The sequence below is a fragment of the Papio anubis genome, chromosome 2 (assembly GCF_008728515.1).
Source record: "Papio anubis isolate 15944 chromosome 2, Panubis1.0, whole genome shotgun sequence".
Classification (NCBI taxonomy): domain Eukaryota; kingdom Metazoa; phylum Chordata; class Mammalia; order Primates; family Cercopithecidae; genus Papio; species Papio anubis.
In genome coordinates, this window is record NC_044977.1 from 118,494,778 (window position 1) to 118,522,122 (window position 27,345).

At 39.8% G+C, this 27,345-nt stretch overlaps 1 protein-coding gene across 1 annotated transcript; it reads left to right on the forward strand.

Moving 5' to 3' along the window:
• The first annotated feature begins 217 nt into the window (after positions 1-217).
• TNFSF10 (TNF superfamily member 10) lies at positions 218-18,059 on the forward strand. Its single transcript, XM_009201355.3, has 5 exons — positions 218-472; positions 8,756-8,893; positions 12,133-12,175; positions 14,813-14,917; positions 16,649-18,059. The coding sequence occupies exons 1-5, from the start codon at positions 341-343 to the stop codon at positions 17,074-17,076; spliced, it is 846 nt and encodes a 281-aa protein (XP_009199619.1). The 5' UTR covers positions 218-340; the 3' UTR covers positions 17,077-18,059.
• Positions 18,060-27,345: the final 9,286 nt, after the last annotated feature.

A 27,345-nucleotide genomic window follows, 5' to 3' on the forward strand; every position in this document is an offset into this window, starting at 1 on the left:
GGCTGAGGACATTATAAAAAGGAGAGCAAGAAAGAGAAGAGAGAAATGGGCTTGAGGTGAGTGCAGAGAAGGGGTGCATGGATCCCGAGGGCAAGGAGAGGAGCTTCTTTCAATTTCCCTCCTTTCCAGCAACTACTTTGAGACAAGAGTTGTTACTGGGCGGTAGGAAAGGGGAGGGACAGATGCAAGTTCAATAGATGTGGGCGGGGCCAAGGCCACAGAACCCAGAAAAACAACTCATCCGCATTCGTTTCCTCACTGACTATAAAAGAATAGAGAAGGAAGGGCTTCAGTGACTGGCTGCTTGGCTGACTTACAGCAGTCAGACTCTGACAGGATCATGGCTATGATGGAGGCCCAGGGGGGACCCAGCCCGGGGCAGACCTGCGTGCTGATCCTGATCTTCACAGTGCTCCTGCAGTCCCTCTGTGCAGCTGTAACTTACGTGTACTTCACCAACGAGCTGAAGCAGGTCAGTGCAGGGCAGTGCACTCGGTCTCAGGGGCGCTTAGCCACTGTCTGGTTACCTGCTCCTCCTTTGCATGTCAGCTTGCTCCTCTCTGAAGACTTCACTGCTTCCTTTCTCAGTGGGTGCACTCTAACTGCTAAATTGCATAATCACTGAAGTCCTCGCAAAAGTGTAAGTTCAAGAAATTGTGTAAACTAAGTGCAGTGACAGAACTGGCTCCACTAGTTACTAGCAGATGTGGGCAACAAAACTCCTGAGGGATTTTTGGTTTTTAAAAGTATGCGTATTTTATAATATTAGCCATTGCAACTGTTCATGAAAGCTTTCTGCTAAATGCTTGATAGTTCTTTTGTTTTACTTTTCCAAACTTTTATTTGTTCACATTCAATTGAAAAAGATAACTTTTACAGGTTCTTTGGTGCCCATATTCAGCATACAAAATTGTAAAAGACTATTCACAAATAAAACACATTAGCTCAAAATGGAAAAAAATAACAATGACAACAATAAAACAACCTAAGGTAGCGCACACTGTGACAGCTCTGCTTATGGGGACATGAGAATTACTGTGAAAATAAATAGAATGTCCTTTTGTAAAAGCAGCAATGGCATGTCTTGTAAACTTCCTTTTTATGTTACAGCAAGGTTTGGAATAAAATCCACAGGGACTGGAGCTTACACGGCAGCTATGAATAAATAAGAGTCTGTTTCCTCAATTACCGTTGGTCCAGTTTTCCTTTTGAGTCCAAAGTGCAGCAGGTTTTAAAAGGTGCTCAGTTAGAGATTCTAACCAATTAAGTGGTGAATGATAAAATTTCTTTCCTGCTTTCAAACACAAATGGGTAAATCTGTCCCACAGCAGTAGCAACAGCCTTTAAACAGGGCCTTATTACTGTGATACTTCCTGTCGAAAAAATCTGTAAGGTAGCTCTTAGAGTCTTTATCCAATAGCACACAGCAGGATGAAGCTCAGGTTCATAACTCACATGAGGTCTATTGTTCTTTGTGAATTCTGGCAAACAGATTTCTTTATTTTTTAGTTTTTTAATTTTGCTTTAAGTTCTGGGATACATGTGCAGAACGTGCAGGTTCGTTACATAGGTATACATGTGCCATGGTGGTTTGCTGCACCCATCAACCCATCACCTAGGTTGTAAGCCCCACATTCATTAGGTATTTGTCCTAATGCTCTCCCTCCCCTTGCCACCCACCCCCTGGCAAGTCCCAGTGTGTGATATTCCCCTCCCTGTGTCCATGTGTTCTCATTGTTCATTATAAGTGAGAACATGCAGTGTTTGGTTTTCTGTTCCTGTGTTAATTTGCTGAGAATGATAGTTTCCAGCTTCATCCGTGTCTCTGCAAAGGACATGATCTCATTCTTTTTTATGGCTGCATAGTATTCCATACTATGTAGTATATGTATATGTGTATATGTGGTATATGTATATGTAGTATGTGTATATGTGCCACATATTCTTTATCCAGTCTATCACTGATGAGCATTTGGGTTGATTCCAAGTCTTTGCTATTGTAAATGGTGCTGCAATAAACATATGTGTGCATGTGTCTCTATAGCAGAATGATTTATAACCCTTTGGGTGTATACCCTGTAATGGGATTGCTGGGTTGAATGGTATTTCTGGTTCTAGATCCTTGAGGAATTGCCATACTGTCTTCCACAATGGTTGAACTAATTTATTCTCCCACCAACGATGTAAAAGCATTCCTGTTTCTCCACATCCTTCCAGCATCTGTTGTTTCCTGACTTTTTAATAACCACCATTCTAACTGGAGTGAGATGGGATCTCATTGTGGTTTTGATTTGCATTTCTCGAATGACCAGTGATGATGAGCTTTTTTTCATGTGTTTGTTGGCTGCATAAATGTCTTCTTTTGAGAAGTATCTGCTCCTATCTTTTGCCCACTTTTTGATGTGGTTGTTTGTTTTTTTTTTCTTGTCAATTTGTTTTACAAGAAACAAATTCCTTGTGTATTCTGCATATTAGACCTTTGTCAGATGGGTAGATTGTAAAAATTTTCTCCGATTCCGTAAGTTGCCTGTTCACTCTGATGGTAGTTTCTTCTGCTGTGCAGAAGCTCTTTAGTTTAGTTAGATCCCATTTGTCAATTTTGACTTCTGTGCAATTCCTTTTGGTGTTTTAGTCATGAAGTTTTTGCCCATGCCTGTGTCTTGAATGGTATTGCCTAGGTTTTCTTCTGGGGTTTTTATGGTTTTAGGTTTGACGTTTAAGTCTTTAATCCATCTTGAGTTAATTATTGTAGAAGCTGTAAGGAAGGGGCTCAGTTTCTGTTTTCTGCATATGGCTAGCCAGTTTTCCCAGCACCATTTATTAAATAGGGAATCCTTTCCCCATTGCTTGTTTTTGTCAGGTTTGTCAAAGATCAGGTGGTTGTAGATGTGTGGTGTTATTTCTGAGGCCTCTGTTCTGTTCCATTGGTCTATATATCTGTTTTGGTACCAGTAGCATGCTGTTTTGGTTACTGTAGCCATCTTCCCTGCTTTATTGTTCCGAGTTGGAGTTACAGTTCTTGACTCATGAATTCTTGAGGGTTGAGGTAGCTGTATCAGAGTTGTGTCTGCTTCTGTTCACCAGTATAACTCTGGGTCTAGCATGTGGTTCCCAAGTAACCACTAATACTAATACTTGTGGTTCACTAAATACTTATTGATCGAATGAACAGCCTTTGCCAATGCGGTAGGCACCATGAATATGCAGGCAACAAAGGCAGAGTCAGGCTCAACCCAAAGCCAGGCTCTAAATCACTGAACACTCCCGTTTTGTATTCCAGATGTAGCTAGTCCTGGTGAACTTTCACACCTTTGAAATGTTTTGCTTTTAGGTATGAGGCATTCCTGTGTTGACAATAAGTGAGAATACAAAGGACTGGCATTCTGCCTATTCCTGGGGCACAGGCATGTCATGGGTAAAATCCATAATAAAGAAGTTATCAAATAGACACAGCTGTTCATGATAAAACAATTGAAAAGCAAACTGCCAGTCTCTGCCTATGGATGGTCCATGTACAAATTGAGGTATCTTTGATAGAAAAAACCAAACAAACACTTAGTGCCACTTTAATTTATGATTTTCTCAATGAAAATCCCTGGAACTATGACTCCAAAATTGCTGAAAATAAACCAACTCAGTTTTGGACTTCTAATATATATTTTAACTCATTGTATATTAAATAGTAGAGAATTATGAGCTACAAGGAACTTCAGATCCTCCCCCGACCACCACAACCACATTTTTACAGATGAGGAGACAAGAAATAATGTACTCATGTTCAGACAAGGCTTTGGAGGCAGTGCTGGGGTGACTAGCACCCAGGTCTGTAGGCTCTTCCCTCCATAGTGGGATGTCCACAGGGTTAACCTATGTACACCTTGTAATGTACAGTGCTTGCACAGTCCATCCTGTAGCACCACCTCTGCCAGCTGACTAGGAGATGAAAGACTAAGGATCTCAGAAAAGTATAAATTGTGCAAAAGACATAGAGTGATAACTATTTGCTAGGGAAATACAGTTTGCATATCCTGTGGAGTGTAAGTTTGGTTATCTCAATCAGTCAGAAATTTTTCTTTTGGAAATGGATGAGGCAGACTCTTGTTTTATTTGCAAGTAATTATGAAAATTATGGCTACCGTTAGATGACCAGTAAAGTCAGGTTTATTGTAGGCACATTTAGAAAAGAGTTTCTTTCGTAACAAAAAAAAAAATTCATGAAACTATAGTCATACCTTTAGCTTTAAGTCTACACAAGAGACTGGCACCAATTTGGAGCCAGAATTTCCTAACCTTTCTTTTTTTTTTTTTTTTTTTGAGACGGAGTCTCGCTGTGTGGCCCAGGCTGGAGTGCAGTGGCCCGACGGCTCACTGCAAGCTCCACCTCCCGGGTTCACGCCATTCTCCCGCCTCAGCCTCCGAGTAGCTGGGACTACAGGCGCCCGCCACCACGCCCGGCTAGTTTTTTGCATTTTTTTTTTTTAGTAGAGACGGGGTTTCACCGTGTTAGCCAGGATGGTCTCGATCTCCTGACCTCGTGATCCACCCACCTCGGCCTCCCAAAGTGCTGGGATTACAGGCTTGAGCCACCGCGCCCAGCCCAGAATTTCCTAACCTTTCTTAACTTTACAGCATAAACAGAGTAAAGCTGTTACTCCATACCCAAGTAGCTCCATCAATTTGCTCACATTGCAAGTTGGGACTAATTTTAAGACTGAATCAACCAGTTATTTACTCAACTGACTCATGCAATTGTCTGTATATATAATCAAATTTCTTTTTCAATTCTACTATAAAAATGGAAATTTCATATAAGGCCTAAGATCTTCCCACTTGCACACATTTTTCCTAATTGCATTTTGACATATGAATACGTATACATTAGGCATGCAGAAGAATTCATTGAGAGTGCAAGAAAGCTAGGAGAATTACAGATATTGAGCAATTACTGTGTACCAGGAACTTTGAAAAGTATTGCCTGATTTCAATTCTCATAACAATTCTATAACATAAGTATAATTACCCCATATTATAGATGAACAAACTAAGGCTGAGGTGAAGTTAAGAGATTTGTTCAAGATTACAAAACTAGTAAAAGATAAAGCCTGATTTTGAACCCAGGCATGAAGGAGGTACTCAATAAATTGAAGCACCTACCTTTTTTTTCAATACACTTTTTTCAATACATTACAATGCTATTTTTATAGTAGCATTGTAATTCCTGCTGAAAAGTCTCCTGAAGGTGTCACTTTCTTCATCAGAAGTTTTCCAAAGGGAAAATATATTTGAATCTTCTGTGTAGACTTTGGAAAAGTATATTCAACTTAAGTATTAATTTCTTAAAATTGAATATAGGCTCCACTTTGGCTGGTGAAATTTTGCAGAAGATACAGTCTGCAAGGATTATAGGGTGTAAGGGTTAAGGAAGGCTTCATAACATTGGACTGGATCTTCACAAATAAGCTGTAGACCAGCAAACATGAACAACAAATATGGGCTGAGCCCCCAAAGTCTGTGTCCCTCTGAGAAGGTTTTATGATAAGGGAATGGCCTATCACTGTGGCATCATAGATGGGGAGGAAAAAGGAGAAGGGATTCCTCTCCACAGATCTCCGTAAATGATCCTTTATGCTATTTGCAGTTTGCAGAAAATGATTGCCAGAGACTAATGTCTGGGCAGTAGAGAGGGTCAGTGCTGCCATCTTGAAGTCTACCTTGCTGAGTCTACCCTACTGACCTCAAGCCCCATCAAGGACTGGTTGACCCTGGCCTAGACAACTACCATGTTTGTAACAGCACCAAGAGCAGTCACCATGGAAATCCACTTTTCAGAACCAAGGGCTTCTGGAGCTGAAGAACAGGCACCCAGTGCAAGAGCTTTCTTTTCAGAGGCACGCAAATGAAAATAACCCCCACACGCTACCTTCCGTCCCCAGTGCCCAGGTGTGGTTAGTTAGAGCATATAGCCTCAGCCTGTGATATGCTGCAGGAAACTCATACTTTGAAGTGGAAAGGATGGGAGGAGGCGAGGGGAGACATATCATCTTAATTATCATTCTTGGAATAACCACAGCACCCCACGTCAACTCACCATGTGTCTAGTCACCAGCATTGGCCAGGTTCTATAGAAGAAACTACCGAAATTCATGATGCAGGAAACATGTGAGGGTGGAGAGGGTGATTGAGGCTTCCTCTCTGGATTTCTATTGTTCAGAAAACAGTATTTATGCATAAAAAGGTCTAGAAAGAGAAACACCAAAATGACAATGTGATCTCTAGATGTTATGATTATGGGTGCTTTTTTTCCTTTTTATTTTTCTATATTTTACAAATTTTCTACAGGGAATGTCATAAAAATATCCATGCTATCCATATGTAATTTTCATACAGATTTAAAGAACAAAACATTTTTATATAGTCTTATAAGAAAACAACCATACTCAAAATTATGCACACACATAGTATGATCTCACCTCCGTAAACAAGAGAGATCATCCAAAGGTTAACTAGGAGGTGGGAATGTAGATGCCATTAGTGGTTGTTTCAGTTTTTTGTTTGTTTGTTTTGTGATTTACTTATTTAGTTTTTGGAGGGTTTTTTTTTCTTTTAGAAAAGTGTTCTTTACTTTTCCATGCTTCCCAGCTTGCCTGTGTATCCGGAATGTATCCAGGCTTTATAAACTCCTGGGCAATAATGTAGCTACATTAGCTTGTCAACCTCCCATCCACTTATACCCAGGACCTTACTCAATTTTCCAGGTTCCCCCCACCTCCTCCTGAAAGTATTTCTGGAAAATACCAGAAGGGATCACAGGCTGTAGCCAGCAATTGGTACTAAACTGGGCTAGTCCTGTGGCTCAAGCTCCGCTACCACCATCCATGTCAAATTCCACCTCAGTTGACAAGTTGTTGCCTGCTGCCATTACTGCCTGATCACAGGCAGCTGTCAACTCTGCACCTTGCCTCTCATGGCTGGAGCCTCCCATCTTCAGCCATTTCCTGCTGAGAGAGCTTACAGCTGATGTGAAGTAAAAAGGCATACTTCTCCCTCCTTTCTGTATCAGGCACACCTTTTTGCCCCAACAAGTTAGAGAGACTTGTGAGCCTGCTTGTTCAGTGTAATCGAACCGAAGCTTGGCCGGAGTCCACTCATACTGAGCGAACTGGGACAGTGTCCAGGGAAAGTTCGCTCTTCCTGGAACTACCCTCGGGCCTTGTAGCTGATCCCAGTTTCTCGTCTCTTCCGTCACGATCCTTTCCCACAGTTTGCTAGACACGCTTTCGTATTTCTGAATCATATGTGACTGAGTGCCTTCCTTGGAAAGGTTTTGCATCTCCCAAGTCAATTGGAGTTGCAACTAGATGTCTACAGGTGGGGCGGGCAGGGGCAAGGAAATGTACCTAAGTCCACAGCCAGTCATATCTCAACTGGGGCAGCCCCAGCTTCACCTCCAACTACATATACTATGGGAATGTTTTTCTCTTGTTGTTTAAAAGAGGAAGAAAGTAAATGAATGATCTATGACAGGGTGTGAGGAAGAAATTTATTAACTCAAGTTTGCACTTTTGCATTTGAGGGACCTTGGCCAGATGTCCAAGGGTTACATGGCTGAGTACAGAACTGTGTGATTTTGGCTAGGACGGCTCATGAACAGTTCAGATATTCTGATTTAAAATGAGATCGTCTTTCTATAGAAAGGAGTGAATCATCATTCAATTTGATCCTCCCTTCAAGCTTTGCAGTACCTTAGTTCAAATAACAGATTAAAATTGCCATTTTCTCATTTATTTCCCCAGGTAGAGTCAATTCAGCAGATTTTTTCAGGGAAATAACGTCTCTTCCATCCCACTTGTTAAAACAAAACAAAACAGAAGAGAAAATCCTTCTGGCTTTGTTTGGACCTTCTGTTTCCTGTATTCCTTGATTAAACAATGATCAGCCTGAAGAGTTCTGGGTGGTTTGGGGTGTGTGTGTTTGTGTGTGCTTATAACATCAAGCAAGGATTTGTTGATGAGAGTGAGGAGTTTGTTGACAATGATCTGGCTGTTGCCATTGTTTACTTTCAATCAGAAACAGGGAGAAAACCTTCAAAGAGTGTTTAAAGTCTCTGCCAATAAATCCCTAGTTAGTGTAAACATTTAATGAAACAGCGTTCAGATTTCTAGCAGCAACATGGTCCAGAGTCTGCCATCCAGAGGAGTAGAAATCAGATCAGTAACTAGAATCTACTTAGCTAGCCACAGCTCAGATCAAGAAACAGAACATGACCCCCTCCCAAATGATTTGGCTGTTTTTTATTTAGGATCCTAAAATTTAAACTGACTCCACTACCAACCTTGTATCTAGGTAGGTTTCCAGCTTCAAAATGGGATACACACCGTGGCAGAGCTGGAAGAGACCTCAGAATCACCATAGTGAACCGGCTCGAAACTAATGAGCAGACACAGGAGAATGGAAGCAACTTGTCAAGAAAAGCACAGCTGTTTAGTAAGGGAGGCAGGGAAGGACACTGTGACTCCAGATGCCTGACCCACACCTGCATCCTTTGCACTATATCCAGCTGCTTACTTTTATTCTCTTTCGCTCTTTTTTTTTAAGGACAAAGGAGAGCATGCTTACTTTTATTTCAAACAGGAACTTACTCAATGTGCCAAAACTTCTCTAAGTCTGCTATCAGTTTCTGTTGTCTTAACTTCCAAATGAACAAAAATAAAAAGCACTTATGCAAAATATTGTGTTATATTCCATCGCAACCCAGATGCAGGACAAGTACTCCAAAAGTGGCATTGCTTGTTTCTTGAAAGAAGATGACAGTTCTTGGGATCCCAATGACGAAGAGAGTATGAAGAGCCCCTGCTGGCAAGTCAAGTGGCAACTCCGTCAACTCGTTAGAAAGGTATATAATCTCACCAGGTGACCTCACCAGTAGGCAGATAAGGCCAGAAGAATTCCTTAAAGTGAAGGAATCTTTAAGATAATCAAGCCTAGACTCTGCATTTTACAAATAAGAAAACTTAGGCCCAGAGTATTTAAGTAATTTTCCCCAAATTCACAGAACTAGGAAAATGGGGGATAGCACCAAAAGGCAGGGCCTGGCCGACTCCTGATCTAGAGTTCATTCCTCTGCCCCAGACAGACTCCACATCTAGTCTAATCTTTTGATCTCACATTATGGAAACTGAGGCACACCCAGGGTAATGAAGAGAAGGTCACAAAGTCATAAAGAATGTGTGAGATTTTTTTTCATTCAAAAGATAAAGGAGATCAAATAATGATGTTTTATATTCTTCCCACATTGCCGATGTCTGGAATTAAATATTTATTTTTGTATGCATATAGAGATGAAGAAAGAGGAAAGTAAGAGGGAAGAAAGAGGAAAGGAAGGGAAGGGAAGAAAGAGATACTCTGAGAATTTGAAGGTGGTTTTTTCTTAATTTACAGCCAATAAATAACAAATTACAAAAAGTATCTGTTTATGGAAGTTGCTTAAACAGGACTTCCAGCAGAGACATGTTAGTTAACGGCTTATTTTACTAAATGTGGCAGAGTGACAGATCAAATCAAGTTTCTTCTCTTAGGCTCTTCTTTCTTTGTAAAATGGCATTTAATAATATTTGCGGCCAGGTGTAGTGGCTCATGCCTATAATCCCAACACTTTGGAAGGCTGAGGCAGGCAGATCACCTGAGGTCAGGAGTTGAAGACCAGCCTAGCCAACATGGTGAAATCCCATCTCTACTAAAAATACAAAAATTAGCAAAGTGTGGTGGTGTGTGCCTGTACTCCCAGCTACTTGGGAGGCTGAGACAGGAGAATTGCTTGAACCCAAGAGGCAGAGGTTGCAGTGGGCTGAGATTGTGCCACTGCACTCCAGCCTGGACAACAGAACATGACTCTACCTCAAAAACCAAAATAAATAAATAAATAAATAAATAAATAATTGCTTCTGCCTATGTAAAAATATGAGATGAGAACATGACTATAAAAATACTCTGTAAACTATGAAGTACTACATACACCACCATTGTTTAAAGACATTAACTGGGGGAATTCCCAGGGTACGAGGAGAATGTGTTTTACACATGTTTGCAAGTCCATTGTTTGGTGCTCTGCATCTGTTTCTCCATATAAATACTGTTCTATTGGTGATTAGGGATCAAGTTTATAATCCTGAGCTGTTTTCACAATAGAGCCCTGACATACGTAAGATGCTATTTCTATGGGAAATGAAACTAGATTTCCTCCTAGGAGTCCTAGAAACATAGCTGCTCTGTGGCTGCCCTGGCAGCGTGGCCCCGGGCAGGGGGACCCACTCCACACAAGCTATACGGAAGCAGCTGTGATTCCACCACTGCAAATGACAGCGAGTGCTCAGGGGGCAAGGACCAGGAGACTAGGAAAAGCCTGGGCTGGAGAAAGGTCCTGAGGAAGCTGAGAAATGAAACTCCCAAGTTCCTGGGATAGGGGCTTGGGGAGGATGGAAGTGCAATTGTCCAGCAGGGGAGAGCGACTCAGAACTACGGTAGAAATCTGGAGACGGAGGAGAGGGCTGGGTGCTGTGGACAGGGAGTGGGGAGATAAGAGAAATAGTGAGGACATTTCTTTTTCCTGCTATTCCTGCCATTCTCCCTCCCATTCTCACATCCTGCTACCAACTAGAATAGCGAGAAGCTGGGAGAATAGGTGAGAATGTGGGAAAAATAATTCTCTTTTTTTTTCAGGCACATTAGTCGAACGGACTTATTCCAGTAAATATCCTATGCCCATTATCTCATTTAATCATCACGACAGCTCTGAATAATAAGTCATTATTATCCTCTTAAATATATTTTTAAAATAGATTAATAAATTGAAGTTTAGATCAGTGAAATAGCTTGAGCAGTCTCACAGAGCCAGTAACTGAAACATTTGAATGCAGGGCATCTGGCCATGCTTCTAGTCACTCTTTTTATTTTGCCTCCCACATTGTAGGAAAGTCCCTTTTCTTTCTCCTGCTGCTTCCCCTTCTTTCCTTCCTTTCTGTTGCAGAATAAGAGAAAGAGAGAATAAGAGTAGGAAAGAGAGACACACAGAGAGAAATGAGAGAAAGAGAGAATAAGAGTAGGAAAGAGACACACAGAGAGAAATGAGAGAGAGAGAGATAAGAGAGAATGCCATGGTTTTCTCTCACTTCCCCTTCCTGTATGTCAGTGCCCAGAGAACTGATTACAGTCAGTCCACCACCACCAGCCCTGTCCCCATTATCTGGTATCAGGGCTTGAGGTGGAGGGAGAAGCAGAGAGCTTCTGCTTTGGGGTGGAAGTACAGAGAATGCAAGTTTCTGACAGTTGCAACATTAACTAGAGTGATTGGGAAAGAAGGCAGTGATGGGAGAAGGTGGCAGGAGGGACAGAGCTGAATTCAGAATCCGTGGATGAGCCAAGTCAGGATCTTCCCAGTTAATAGAAAGGTTTGCTTTTCACTCTTTCTTATTGGTTTTCCCCATTGGTTAGTACAAAGGGAGGGGGAGGTTACTAGATATTTAGCAAATATATGGGAAGGTGGTAAAATATCTTTATGTTGAGAATGGCTCAGCCACATTCTCAGAAGTGAAAGAATGACATGGTGTTGTCAGGTTGTACCTTGATAGGCTATGTATGTCTGTGGGCATCCTGAGAGAGAGGAAGTGTGCCCTGCGTCTTGAGGCTTGGGTCTGTCCAATAATTTTAAGCCTCTGGGCTCTGTTACCCTGTGCACTTATACACACACACACGAAGGTGCACATACACCCCACACACAGAAAGTGACATGACATGGCTGCCACACTTATCAGCCACATTTGGCTGAATTCACATGGCAGATGGCTTCTTCCTCCTGCACTGCTCCAGGTGTGACCTTTCCAAGACTTCATCCAGCAACAGAACTTTCCCAGGTAGAGGACTATCCCTTGATTACTGTGTGGGGACAGCTATTTCAATATTCATCCCAGCTCCCACACCACCCCTTACAGACCCTATGCTTGACCAACTTAAAGCTTCCTAGATTGATAATGCATGTAGAAATTTCCTGTTAGACATCAGCAAGAAGATCCATAGGCATTCTATTGTCAGTTTAAATTTTTAGGGAAATTAATAAGCTTTATTTAATAATATTTGCAGATGATTTTGAGAACCTCTGAGGAAACCATTTCTACAGTTCAAGGTACTATCTTTTTTGTTGTTATTTTAATTTTTTACTGTCATCTTCATGACAGGTGGTGAACAGTTCTCCATTCTCCTCTCTGTTCTCATCCACTCATCCATCCTCTGATCTGCTGCTCTGTATCTCAAGCCACTTGTTGATTCTATTTCCCTCTTTACATTGGCAGCTAGGAAACTCAGAATCAAATCTGTGGCCCACCTATGGTCAGAACTTTATTTCAGCTTAATTTTATTCTGCCCCATGAATTTTCCTTTCTCCTTAATTTCTTCACTTATTTGTTTCTACCTTCTAATGTGTTACAAACAAGCCATCTTAAATCTTTTCTGGGAAACTGAGAGAAATAAATGAAATCCCTTAAAGTTACCCTTCTTTGTTTCAGGCCACCACTGGGTTCCAGGTCTTTCTTTACGAAAGCCTCCTCCTCCATCATCCCTTTCCCAACAATCTTTCTACCCATCCACAATCCTCATCCTGTGGTCTTCATGCCATACGACCCTCTTGTTCATGGTCAGCAGCCTTCTCTCGACCCACCTCTCTGTTCAGTACTATTGCCCAGGCTGGCTTCTTTAGCCTTCCATCTGACACTCCCTCATCCTTCACAGCTCATGTAATTGTCACCTCTTCAGAGAGGGCTTCTGTGGACACCTTTCTAAGTAAATTCCCTGCACTCTGTTATTTTATCACACATACCTTGTTCATTTCCTTTCAGTTATTTTTTAAATGTTATTCTTTTCCAATGCAATAAACTTCTTCATCACTTAGCACCCCCATTTTCCTTTATTAAATATGTTTTCTTAAATATAAAGGACAGAATCTGGTCCTGGGGTCTAAGCCCTCTTTCTTATCATTTCTTCAAAGATGAAAGCAGTAGTCAGAATGTTGAACACTCCACCTGTTCAGATGATTCATACCAGATTAATGGTCTATAGCAGATAGATGCATGTACTGTTTTCAGTGTTGGAAGAATAAAATTCTTTGTTATTCATCTCAGTAAGGTGAAACACTACTCTGTATACCAAGATATACCCATGGTACCTCGATACACATATTTGCAAGTTTCTTTTCTGGGAGGTGTTTAATATAACCAGTAGGAAATTTCCTCTTTTAAAATTTTGCTTTCAAATCTAGGCTTTCCTATTCATATGCTTGAAATGACCTTAACAAATCTGTTGCCCAGGCTGGAGCGCAGTGTTGCGATCATGGCTCACTGCAGCCTCAACTTCCTGGCCTCAAGCAATCCTCCCACCTCAGCTTCCTGAATAGTAGGGCTGTAGGCACAGGCCAACACATCCGGCTGATTTTTCTATTTTTTATAGAGACAAGGTTTCACTATGTTGCCCAGGCTAATCTCAAACTCTTAGGCTAAGTGATCCACCCATCTTGGCCTTCAAATTACCACTTTCTAATTCATATTTTCTGTAGAAGGCTGTAAGTCCCTTGAGGACATGGCAGTGAAGTCAGTGATTAATATTTGTGGCCCTTTAGGGTGTAGTGCCTTACCCTAGCACTGTCCGTTTGATGAAAGAATATAATTTATCTTACAACCAATGTAAGCACTCTTGGGAAGTCTGAACTGATTTTTTAGAGAAAGTCATTTGTTACATTTCTTTTCCGTTTTTTTTAAAATTTTTTTTAATTTTTATTTTTTTATGGAGTCTTGCTCTGTCACCCAGGCTGGAGTGCAGTGGTGCAATCTCTGCTCACTGCAAGCTCCACCTCCTGGGTTCACACCATTCTTCTGCCTCAGCCTCCTGAGTAGCTGGGACTATAGGCTCCCACCACCACGCCTGGCTAATTTTTTTGTATTTTCAGTAGAGACTGGGTTGCACCATGTTAGCCAGGATGGTCTCGATCTCCTGACATGACCCGCCCACCTCAGCCTCCCAAAGTGCTGGGATTACAGGCATGAGCCACTGTGCCCAGCCTACATTTCTGTTTCTTTAAGGCTACTCCAAAATACTTTGGACGGTGATCAATAAATGTTGTTTATTGTGATCTAGTGAATTCGCAACTTATATGCTTGTATACTCAATATCATAACCAGAATGTCAATTCCTGTTCTTTCTTTTTGGAGTGGAAGGGTGGTTGCAGGATGACTGTTGGATACCAGTTTGCCGCATCTAAGGGCAATTGTTATAATTGCTACTGCTTTAGAATCTACAGTAGTTAGCATAGAGAAAGGAAAATTGAGATGACAAAAATTGGTACCACTTTGTTTATTTCTGTATGTAATTCAAGGTGGAAATTTGCCAATAGGTGGTTATTTGCATACTTTAACTCAGCAGCATTATTACATGTCTACAGTTATTTCTTTATTTATATTTTTGGAAAAGGGATAGAATCTTCACTTTGTTGTATTCTCTTTGGACCTTACCTGTGAGACACTGATAAATTATAATCCATGTTACTGCTTATTCTTCCCATGTAAAGTACTTTTCAAGTTGATCATAAGCTGAGGTAGGTTGATCATAATATCAAAATGTTATTTTTATGAAAACTCACGGAATCAAGCGATTCTGGAAGCCTCAGTATGCTTACAATGTAGCTGGGATTGACAGACACCTGATCGAACACGCAATGGCTAATTTGAGAACTAGTTTGGCAAGTGTTGATGATTCTTTATCATTTCTCTTTTAGAAAAGCAACAAAATACTTCTCCCCTAGTGAGAGAAAGAGGTCCTCAGAGAGTAGCAGCTCACATAACTGGGACCAGAGGAAGAAGCAACACATTGTCTTCTCCAAGTAAGAAAAACAACAAATAAGTGACTTAAGGGAAAATAATGGAAGGATTGCGCCAAGTAACTCTATTCTCTTTAAAGGTTCTAAATCATTTACCTGATCAATGTTTATCACTAGGCTATCTACAAAATGGCATTCAGTATTAAACTAGATCATAGCAGACTGACTGTTTTCAGACGCGAGATTTTACTTAGACAAATAGCTCAGATTCATCTAGCCATGACCATATACTGGCCTCAGGAAAATTACAAAGTGGGAGAATTGGGTTTTTGCAGTTGCCAGGATCCCTTTTTTTTTTTCTTCTTCTTTGGAGCAATTTCCCTTTCTTTCTTTCTTTCTTTCTTTCTTTCTTTCTTTCTTTCTTTCTTTCTTTCTTTCTTCCTTCCTGGAGTGCCTTCCTTCCATCTCGGCTTCACTTCCTTCCTTCCTTCCTTCCTTCCGTTTCTTTCTCTTTCTTTCTGTCTCTCCTACCCAAGTAGCTGGGATTACAAGCATGCACCACCACACCAGGCTGGTCTCAAACTCGACCTCAGCTGATCTGCCCCCCCTCAGCCTCCCAAAGTGCTGGAATTACAGGCGTGAGCCACCGCACCAGGCCTCTGTCCATGGGTCTTACAGCGTAAATGTCTAGGTTGGAATCGCACCTCCTCTTCACCTAGATGCATGTTTTGAGCAAATTACTTAACCCAGTCAAGCTTCAGTTTCTTCATATGCAAACTTGAGACAAATCTGAACTCACAAAATGATGCAAAATGTCTGATCTATTGTATGTACTCAAGAAATACTCACCTTTATTTTTATCAGAGGCTTTGTCCCATAAATTTGTCTAAAAATATTTCAGACATCACTTAATAGATAAAAAGGTTGTTTGGGGGGGTTTTGGGTTGGTTGGTTGGTTTAGTTTCTTCTGGGTAGTTGCCTTCTTGACATTTTTGGACTCATGTTTTATAAATGATTGGCATGTTCTGCCTACAAGTGAGGGGATTATTATGATGTTACTGCTTGCTACTCATCAATAAATATAATTGGTTTACGCTCTGGAAAAGCCCAATTTTGCACCAATCATGGAGATAGGCTAAAAGTGTAAAGGAATATCATTTTGGAAGGCTCATTTTTCATTCAAAACCTTTGAGTGTGAAAGATTCAAGTATCTCAGAATCTTTAGGCTCCTTTGCCAACTTTGTGCCTCTATTATTTTTGACTAGAGAAGCCATCTGCTTGGATGTACCTTTGACTCTGGAGAGCTGAGAAAGATCAAGGAGGGACCCAAAGAGTCCAAAAGGAATGGCAAGAACTTCTGAGATATAGGCCTAAAGAAATAGATACGTTCATTTAGGTTTCCTTCCGGATTGTCCACTTAAGTTCACCAGCACAAGAAGGGAGGAACGGATTCAGGGCAGAAGTTCTGCCCAGGAGTAACCATTGCTATCTAAGTGGGCCATCCCCTGTGCTACCATTCTAAGTGTGACACATGTGGCATAAGCAGCTGATAAGGTATAAAAAGACAAGGGACTCCCAACAGTTCCCAATGTCACAATGATACAGGAGCCTCCTAATTTCTATGTGACTAGAATTTATAATCCACATAAGATTGAAGGAGGAAGAAGTTTGATATTAGATTGCAATCCCTGGCAATCCCAACAAAAATATAGGCTAGCCACAGCTGCAAAGAAGCTCCTTGCTTTGCTACAAATTCCCTTCTGCTAACTCTCTTTCTCTCTAAATTTCCTACAGACTCCAAGAATGAAAAGGCTCTGGGCCGCAAAATAAACTCCTGGGAATCATCAAGGAGTGGGCATTCATTCCTGAGCAACTTGCACTTGAGGAATGGCGAACTGGTCATCCAAGAAAAGGGGTTTTACTACATCTATTCCCAAACATACTTTCGATTTCAGGAGGAAATAAAAGAAAACACAAAGAACGACAAACAAATGGTCCAATATATTTACAAATACACAAGTTATCCTGACCCTATACTGCTGATGAAAAGCGCTAGAAATAGTTGTTGGTCTAAAGATGCAGAATACGGACTCTATTCCATCTATCAAGGGGGATTATTTGAGCTTAAGAAAGATGACAGAATTTTTGTTTCTGTAACAAATGAGCACTTGATAGACATGGACCATGAAGCCAGCTTTTTCGGGGCCTTTTTAGTTGGCTAACTGACCTGGAAAGAAAAAGCAATAACCTCAAAGTGACTATTCAGTTTTCAGGATGATACACTATGAAGATGTCTCAACAAATCTGACCAAAACAAACAAACAAACAAAAAACAAAAAAGCTCTACGCAATCTGAGTAGAGCAGCCACAACCAAAAAAATTCTACCACACACACTGTTCTGAAAGTGACTCACTCATCCCAAGAAAATGAAATTGCCAGATCTTTCAGGACTCTACCTCATATCAGTTTGCTAGCAGAAATCTAGAAGACTCTCAGCTTCCAAACATTAATGCAATGGTTAACATCTTCTGTCTTTATAATCTACTCCTTGCAAAGCTTGTAGAAAAAGAGCAACAATCCATCTCTCAAGTAGTGTATCGCAGTAGTAGCCTCCAGGTTTCCTTAAGGGACAACGTTCCTAAGTCAAAAGAGAAAAGAGGCACCACTAAAAGATCACGGTTGGACTGATGCAGTGGCTCACGCCTGTAATCCCAACACTTTGAGAACCCAAGGTGGGCAGATCACGAGGTCAAGAGATCAAGACCATAGTGACCAACATGGTGAAACCTCATCTCTACTAAAAGTACAAAAATTAGCTGGGAGTGTTGGTGCATGCCTGTAGTCCCAGTTACCTGGGAGGCTGAGGCAGGAGAATCGTTTGAACCCGGGAGGCGGAGGTTGCAGTGAGGTAAGATCACGCCACCGCACTCCAGCCTGGCGACAGAGCAAGACTTAGTTTCAAAAAATAATAATAATAATAAAAATTGTATACGTATGTGTTATTTTTTCAATAAAATTCTATATTACAGTGTGTCATGTTTGTTTTAGTGCTCACATTTATTGTCGTTTTTGTTTTAGTACTCACTTGTTTCATAACATCAAGATTACTAAAAATGGGGGAAAAGACTTCCAATCTTTTTTTCATATCTTTTATCTGACACATATTACAAAAGAAAGAAATTTCTCACTTTTAATTTAATATGATCAAATGTATCAGTTCTTTTATTTATGGCTAATACTTTTGTTTTGGGTTGAGTTGTGCTGTGTCCTTAGGAAAGATATGTTGAAGTCCTACTCACCAGTACCTCAGAATATAACCTTATTTGGACATAGGGCCATTGTGAATGTAACTAGTTAAGATAAGGTCATAGTGGAAAAGGATGGGCCCTTAATATAATATGACTGGTATTCTTTTTTGTTGTTGTTTTTATTTTTATTAATTTTTTTTAGACGGAGTCTCTCTGTCACCCAGGCTGGAGTGCAATGGCACAATCTCGGTTCACTGCAAACTCCACCTCCCAGGTTCAAGCGATTTTCCTGCCTCAGCCTCCCGAGTAGCTGGAAATTACAGGTGTGCACCACCATGCCCAGCTAAATTTTGTATTTTTAGTACAGATGGGGTTTTGCCATGTTGGCCAGGCTGGTCTTGAACTCCTGACCTCAGGTGATCCACCCCACTCCACCTCCCAAAGTGCTGGGATTACAGGTGTGAGCCACTGCGCCTGGTCCACTGGCATTTTTGTAAGAACATGGAAATTTGGGGCCGGGCGTGGTGGTTCACGCCTATAAATCCAGCACTTTGGGAGGCTGAGGTGGGTGGATCACGAGGTCAGGAGATCAAGACCATTCTGGCTAACACAGTGAAACCCCGACTCTACTAAAAATACAAAAAATTAGCCTGGCGAGGTGGTGGGCGCCTGTAGTCCCAGCTGCTCGGGAGGCTGAGGCAGGAGAATGGCGTGAATCCGGGAGGTGGAGGTTGCAGTGAGCCGAGATCTCACCAGTGCACTCCAGCCTGGGCGACACAGCGAGACTCTGTCTCAAAAAAAAAAAAAAAGAAAGAAAGAAAAGAAAAGAAAGGGGAAATGTGGTTATCTGGTTACAAAGACACACAGGGAGAGCACTGGTGATTACAGACACAGAATGGAGTGGTGCCGCTGGGAGCCAAAGGATGACCAAGGATTGACAGCCGTCATCAGAAGCTCGGAAGAAACAAGGAAGGATTGGTTTTACGCAATCTCAGAGGAAGCACGACCTTGCTGACACCTTGATATCAGACTTCTGGGCTCCAGAACTATAAGACAGTACATTTCTGTTGTTGAAAGCCACCTGCTTTGTGACATTTTGTTCCAGCAGCTGTAGGAAACTACCTTACCTTTCATGCCTTGTTCAAGAAATCTTTTGCACTATCATGCAGATATCACCATATTTTTTTTTCTAAAAAAATTAAAGTTTAGCCTTCATGGTTTGATAATGTCATTCAACTGTAATTTAATTTGTATATGAGGTGAGATAGGAATCTAATTTTTTTTTTTTTTTTTTTTTTTGAGATGGAGTCTTGCTCTGTTGCCCAAGCCGGAGTGCATGGCGCAGTCTCGGCTCACTGCAACCTCCACCTCCTGGGTTTAAGAAATTATCTGCCTCAGCTCCCGAATAGCTGGGATTACAGGTGCATGCCACCACACCTAGCTAATTTTTTTTTTTTTTTTGTATTTTTAGTAGAGCCGAGGTTTCACCATCTTGGCCAGGCTGGTCTTGAACTCCTGACCTCGTGATCCACCTGCCTCGGCCTCCCAAAGTGCGGAGATTACAGGCATGAGCCACCGTGCCTGGCCTAAGTTTATGTTTTACCATATAAATAGCCAGTTGTCCAACACTGTTTATTGATTAGTCCCTCATTTTCCCCACTGATTTTAATGTCTCTTCTATCATACACCAAGCTCTGGTGGTTCTGTTTCTGTGGGTATTTTTTACCTATTGGTCTAGTTGTGCATTCCTGCTCTACGCCATGTTTTTATTTAAAAATAATGATAAACTATACTTAACATAAAATTTATCATTTTAATCCTTTTTGAGTGTACAATTCAGTGGCATGAAGTACACTGACGCTGTTGTGCAACCATCACCACTATTCATATCCAGAAAGTTTTCATGATCCCAAAATGAAATGCTGCATATTAAACAATAACATCCCTTGGCCGGGCGCGGTGGCTCACGCCTGTAATCCCAGCACTTGGGGAGGCCGAGGCAGGCGGATCACAAGGTCAGGAGATCGAGACCTTCCTGGCTAACACGGTGAAACCCCGTCTCTACTAAAAATACAAAAAATTAACTGGGCGTAGTGGTGGGCACCTGTAGTCCCAGCTACTTGGGAGAGGCAGGAGAATGGCGTGAACCCGGGAGGCAGAGCTTGCAGTGAGCTGAGGTCGCGCCACTGCACTCCAGCCTGGGCCACACAGTGAGACTCCGTCTCAAAAAATAAATAAAAATAAATAAATAAATAAACAAACAAACAATAACATTCCATTACCCCCCGGCAACTACCATTCTCCTTAATTTGTCTATAATTTTAACTCACTTAAGTATCTCATATATTATGCAATATTTGCCCTTTTGTGACTGGCTTACTTCACTTAGTATAATGTCTTCAAGGTTCTTCCATGTTGCAGCATGTGCCAGAATTTCCTTCCTTTTTAAGGTTGAATAATATTCTATTTTATGTGTGTAACCCATCACCCCTGGTAACTACCAATCTCCTTAATTTGTCTATAAATTTAACTTATTTAAGTATCTCATATGTTATGCAATATTTGCCCTTTTGTGACTGGCTTGTTTCACTTAGTATAATGTCTTCAGCATGTGCCAGAATTTCCTTCCTTTTTAAGGTTGAATAATATTCTATTTTATGTGTATATCACATTTTATTTATCCACTCATTGGTCAATCATACCATCTGGTTTAAATCACTGTTGCTTGTTGCTTTACTATAAATCTTGATATCAGGGATGTATGTTCCCTTTCTTTAGTCCTGTGGTTCAAAATAATCTGAGCTATTCTTAGCTCTTACTTTCCCTGTTAATTTAGGAACCACCTAGAAGTTGTGTACACGCAGACACACACACACACACACACGCAACCTTTTAGAGATTCTGATAGAATTGCATTGAATTGCTGGATTAATCTGGGGATAGCTTCCATGTTTTAGATACTTTGATACTTCCCAAACTGTATCCCCCTATTTATTTAGACCATCTAAAATTACCTCCAATAAGGTTGTATTTATTTACTTATTTTTGACATCATGAATGGTATCTATATCTTTTAATGACATTTTAAAGTAGTTGATGCAGGGAGTAGGTATTAACTTTGAGAAATAGTGCAACATAGTAATTGAGAGCATTGTCTCTGGATCCAAATTGATGGAATTCAAATCCTAGTTTCACCACTTACTTGAACAGATTAGTAAATTCTGTGTCTCAGTTCCCGACTCTGTAAACGGGGTGGTTACAGTAGTCCTGTCATATGATTGATGTGAAGATTAATAGAGTTTACACTTAACATACTTAGCACAATGTCTGGTACATAATAAATGCAAACAAAATTTTTAACTATTGGCCAGGCACGGTAGCTCACACTTGTCACCCCAGCACTTTGGGAGGCCAATGCAGGCAGATCACTTGAGTCCAGGGGTTTGAGACCAGCCTGGGCAACATGGCAAAACCCCATCTCTACAAAAAGCACACAAATTAGCCAGGCCTTGTGGCATGGGCCTGTGTTCCCATGACTCAGGAGGCTAAGGTGGGAGAATCACTTGAACCCAGGAGATCAAGGCTTCAGTGAGCTGTTAATATACCACTGCACTCCAGCCTGGGCTACACAGAGAGACCCTATCTCAAAAAAAAAAAAAAAAATCGTTAACCATCATTATTATATTGATCTGTACCCATAAGCCTTGCCAAACTCTCTTACTCAAAGCCGTATGAAGATACAAAATCTTCAGTAAAGGGGAACACATAATAAAATATAGAAATCAGAATTATTGTAATTTTATTTGTAAACTCTATATTTTCTACAATATTTAAAACACGACTGCATAAAACAATTATAAATCTATGTTAGTGGGTACATATATAAAGATCTAATTTGGGACAATAATATGGAGTTAGGGGCAAGGGATACAGCTTTAAAGAAGTACAGGTTTTTTATGAAATAGAAGTTAAGTTGTAACAATTCAAAATAGATTTTATAACTTTAGGATATTATATGTAATCTTTATGGTAATCACAAAGAAAATATTTAGAGAATCTACATGAAAGGAAAGGAGATGGTAATAAAAATGTGTCACTATAAAAAGTCAACTAAACACAAGGAAAGGCAGTAATGGAGGAAATGAGGGACAAAGGAAGCTATAAGACACATAGAAAACAAATAACGAATGGCAAAAGTCAATCCTTCCCTGTCCATAATTACTTTAAATATAAATGGATCAAATTCCCCAATAAAATGGTATAGATAGGTAAAAAGGCTAAAAACATTAATTAAAAAAACCATGATCCACTACATGCTGTCTCTCAGGGACTCATGTTAGACCTAGGAACACATATAGGTTGGAATTGAAAAGACGGAAAAAGATATTATCGCAAATAGTAACCAAAAAAGAACTAGAGTGGTCATACTAATCTCAGACAAAAATAGAGTTTAAATGTAAAACAGTTACAAGAGACAAGGGTTCATCTAAATTGGATTTACAAAGAAGTTGTGAAGAGATAGTCTAGAGAGTTCCTGTACATTCTACATGCAGTTTCCCCTATTGTTAATTTTTATGTTAGTATGGTACATCGGTCACAATTAATGGACCAATACCAATACATAATTATTAAGGAAAGTCCATACTTTATTTAGATTTCCTTAATTTTTACCTAATTTTTTTTTTCTGTTCTGGAATCCTATCCAGGATACTGTGTTACATTTAGTCTTCCTTTCTTTTTAGACTCCTCTAGACAGTGGCAGTTTCTCAGATGATCATTATTTTTGAAGCCTTTACAATTTTGAGGAGCAAGCAGTTTAATGTAGATAACATTTTATCAGGTTATAGAAATTACTTTCTATCCCTAGCTTCCTAAGAGTGTCAATATGAATAGGTTATTGAATGCTTTGTCTAGATATATTGAAATAATTATGTGATTTTTTGATCCACTTACCTGTTAATAGGTGCATGCATTAATAGATTTTTTTCTAATGGTAAATTATTCTTATAATCTTAAGACAAACTCTAATTGATCATGTTATTTATTATATACAGTAGTGAATTTAGTTTGCCAATATTTTACTTGGGAATTTTACTTACGTTTACTTTACTTATGTTTGTTAATAAGATTATTTAAAAATTTTTCTTCCTCATTGTATTCATATGCTTTTTGGTGTCAAGGTTATACTAACTTCCTAAAATAAGGCAGGGAGTTTTTCCTTTTACAGAAGAGTAGAATTTTCATAACTGGCTCAGTTTATTTAATGTTTACACATATTTTCATATGATTAATTTCTTTTGGTTTGTTAATTCACATTTATCTAAAAAATATTCAAATGTTTGAATATTTATTACATCAATTTGTGAATAACTGATGCATATTCCACAAAATCATTATCCAGTTAGCCTATCTTGTTATAAATCATTTTGGTTTTTAATTCACATACTTCTTGGAACATAGGTATCTCTTACTACGACATTTTTCAGATGGGTAGTTTGCAAATATTTTCTGCCATTTTGTGAGTTGTCTCTTCACTTTGTTGGTTTTTCATTTGTTGTGCAGAAGCTTTTTAACTTAATATGATCACATTTGTCCATTTTTGCTTTTGTTGCCTGTGCTATTAGGGCATTACTCAAGAAATTTTTGCTCAGACCAATGTCCAGGAAAAAGGATAGAACGGCAGTTACCCAGAGGCTGGAAAGAGTGTAGTGACCGTGGGGGTCAGCGGAGGTCAGGGATTGGGAGTGAGGTGGGGGATGCTTAATGAGTAAAATAAATAGTTAGAAAGAATGAATAAGACCTAATATTTGATAGCACAGCAGGGTGACTATAGCCAATAATAATTTAATTGTATATTTTAAACTAACTAAAAGATGATAGTTGAATTATTTGTAACAAAAAGGATAAATGCTTGAGGGGATGAATGCCCAAGTTTTCATGATATAATTATTAGAGATTGCATGCCTGTACCAAAATATCTCATGTACCCCATAAATTATACACCTACCATGTATCCACAAAAAATAAAAAAATAGAACGGGCACAATAGCTTACACCTGTAATCCCAGCACTTTGGGAGACAGAGACAGCAAAACACCAACACTACAAAAAATACAAAAATTAGACAGGCATGGTGGCACACACCTGTAGCACCAGCTACTGGGAGACCAAGATGGGAGGATCACTTGAGCCCAGGAAGTGGAGGTTGCAGTGAACCAAGATCTCACCACTGCACTCCAGCCTGGATGAGAGAGTGAGAGCTTTACTCAAAAAATAAATAATTAAAAAGTAAAAGAAAAAAAAAGAAAAAATCATTTTTCAATCAAAGTTTATAAGTGAAAAGTTTGTGTCCTCTTATTTCATTGAGCAGTGGTTTGTAGTTCTCCTTAAAGAGGTCCTTCACACCCCTTGTAAGTTGGATTCCTAGGTATTTTATTCTCTTTGAAGCAATTGTGAATGGGAGTTCATTCATGGTTTGGCTCTCTGTTTGTCTGTTGTTGGTGTATAAGATGTTTGTGATTTTTGCACATTGATTTCATATCCTGAGACTTTGCTGAAGTTGCTTATCAGCTTAAGGAGATTTTGGGCTTGAGATGATCTGGTTTTCTAAATATGCAATCACGTAACAAACAAATGGAAGAACATTCCATGCTCATGGATAGGAAGAATCAATATTGTGAAAATGACCATACTGCTCAAGGTAATTTATAGATTCAATGCCATCCTCATCAAGCTACCAATGACTTTCTTCACAGAATTGGAAAAAACTACTTTAAAGTTCATATGGAACCAAAAAAGAGCCTGCATTGCCAAGACAATCCTAAGCCAAAAGAACTAAACTGGAAGCATCATGCTACCTGACTTCAAACTATACTACAAGGCTACAGTAACCAAAACAGCATGGTAAAAGGATTCCTTATTTAATAAATGGTGCTGGGAAAACTGGCTAGTCAAATGTAGAAAGCTGAAACTGGATCCCTTCCTTACACTTTGTACAAAAATTAATTCAAGATGGATTGAAGACTTAAATGTTAGACCTAAAACCATAAAAACCCTAGAAGAAAACCTAGGCAATACCATTCAGGACATAGGCATGGGCAGGGACATCTTGTCTAAAACACCAAAAGGAATAACAACAAAAGCCAAAATTCACAAATGGGATCCAATTAAACTAAAGAGCTTCCGCACTTTAGTTTAAGTGGTAGCAAAAGAAACTACCATCAGAGTGAACAGGCAACCTACAGAATGGGAGAAAAATTTTGCAATCTGCTCATCTGACAAAGGGCTACTATCCAGAATCTACAAAGAACTCAAACAAATTTACAAGAAAAAACAAACAATCCCATCAAAAAGTGGGCAAAGGATGTGAGCACACTTCTCAAAAGAAGACATTCATGCAGCCAACAGACACATGAAAAAATGCTAATCATCACTGGCCATCAGATAACTGTAAATCAAAGCCACAATGAGATACCATGTCACAGCAGTTAGAGTGGTGATCATTAAAAGGTCAGGAAACAACAGGTACTGGAGAGGATGTGGAGAAATAGGAGCACTTTTACACTGTTGGTGAGACTGTAAACTAGTTCAACCATTGTGGAAGACAGTGTGGCAATTCCTCAAGGATCTAGAACTAGAAATACCATTTGACCCAGCCATCTCATTACTGGGTATATACCCAAAGGATTATAAATCATGCTGCTATAAAGACACATGCACACGTATGTTCACTGCGGCACTATTCACAGTAGCAAAGACCTGGAAACAACCCAAATGTCTATCAATGATAGACTGGATTAAAAAAATGTGGCACATATACACCATGCAATACTATGCAGCCATAAAATAGGATGAGTTCATGTCCTTTGTAGGGACATGGATGACAACAGATGCTGATGAGGCTGTGGAGAAATAGGAATGCTTTTACACTGTTGGTTGGAGTGTAAATTAGTTCAACCATTGTAGAAGACAGTGTGGCGATTCCTCAAGGATCTAGAACTAGAAATACCATTTGACCCAGCAATCCCATTACTAGGTATATACCCAAAGGATTACAGATTATCTACTATAAAGACACATGCATGCGTATGTTTATTGCAGTACTATTTACAACAGCAAACACTTGGAACAAATCCAAATCCCCTCAGTGATAGACTGGATAAAGAAAATGTGGCACAAATACAGCACGCATATGTTTATTGCAGTACTATTTACAACAGCAAACACTTGGAACAAATCCAAATCCCCTCAGTGATAGACTGGATAAAGAAAATGTGGCACAAATACACCATGGAATACTATGCAGCCATAAAAAAGAATGAGTTCATGTCTTTTACAGGAACATGGGTGAAGCTGGAAGCCATCATTCTCAGCAAATTAACACAGGAACAGAAAACCAAACACCACATGTTCTACTCATAAATGGAATTTGAACACTGAGAACACAGGGACACAGGGAGGGGAACATCTCACACTGGGGCCTGTCAGTGAGTGGGGGAGCAAGGGAATGGAGAGCATAGGACAAATACTTAATGCATGTGGGACTTAAAACCCACATGGGTTGATGAGTGCAGCAAACCACCACGGCACATGTATACCTATGTAACAAACCTGCACGTTCTGCACATGTATCCCAGAACTTAAAGTAAAATTTAAAAAAAAAGAAAGAAAGAAAAGAAAGAAAAAAAGAAAGAAAGAAAATCCTATCCACAAAGCATGAGGAACATGACAATGTGGTAATCTTATCTTTCAACGCAGTGGATCCATTGCTGTGCCCCCTAGTGGACGCACTCTTCCTTTAAGCACTAAAACTAAATTATTGCTTCTCAAACTTTAGTGAACATCAGCATCGCCTGGAGAACTTGTTAAAACACAGATTTTAAAAACCCACTCCCAGAGTTTTGGATTCAGTAGGCCTGGATTGTGGTCTGAGAACTTACATGTTGCACAAGCTCTCAGATAATGCTGTGTCTGCTGGTCCACAGAAGACTTTTCTTAAAACTTAAAAAAAATTATAGTTGTATATATTTATGGGACACAAAGCGATGTTATGATTTATGAATGCAATGTTGAATAATTAAATCAAGCTAATTAACATCTATCACCTCACATATCATTTTTGTGGTGAGAACATTTGAAATGTACTCTCAGCAGTTTTGAAATGTACAATACACTATTATTAACTACATCCACCATGTTTTGTGTAACGGATCTAAAAAAATTTATTCCTCTTGTCTCACTCA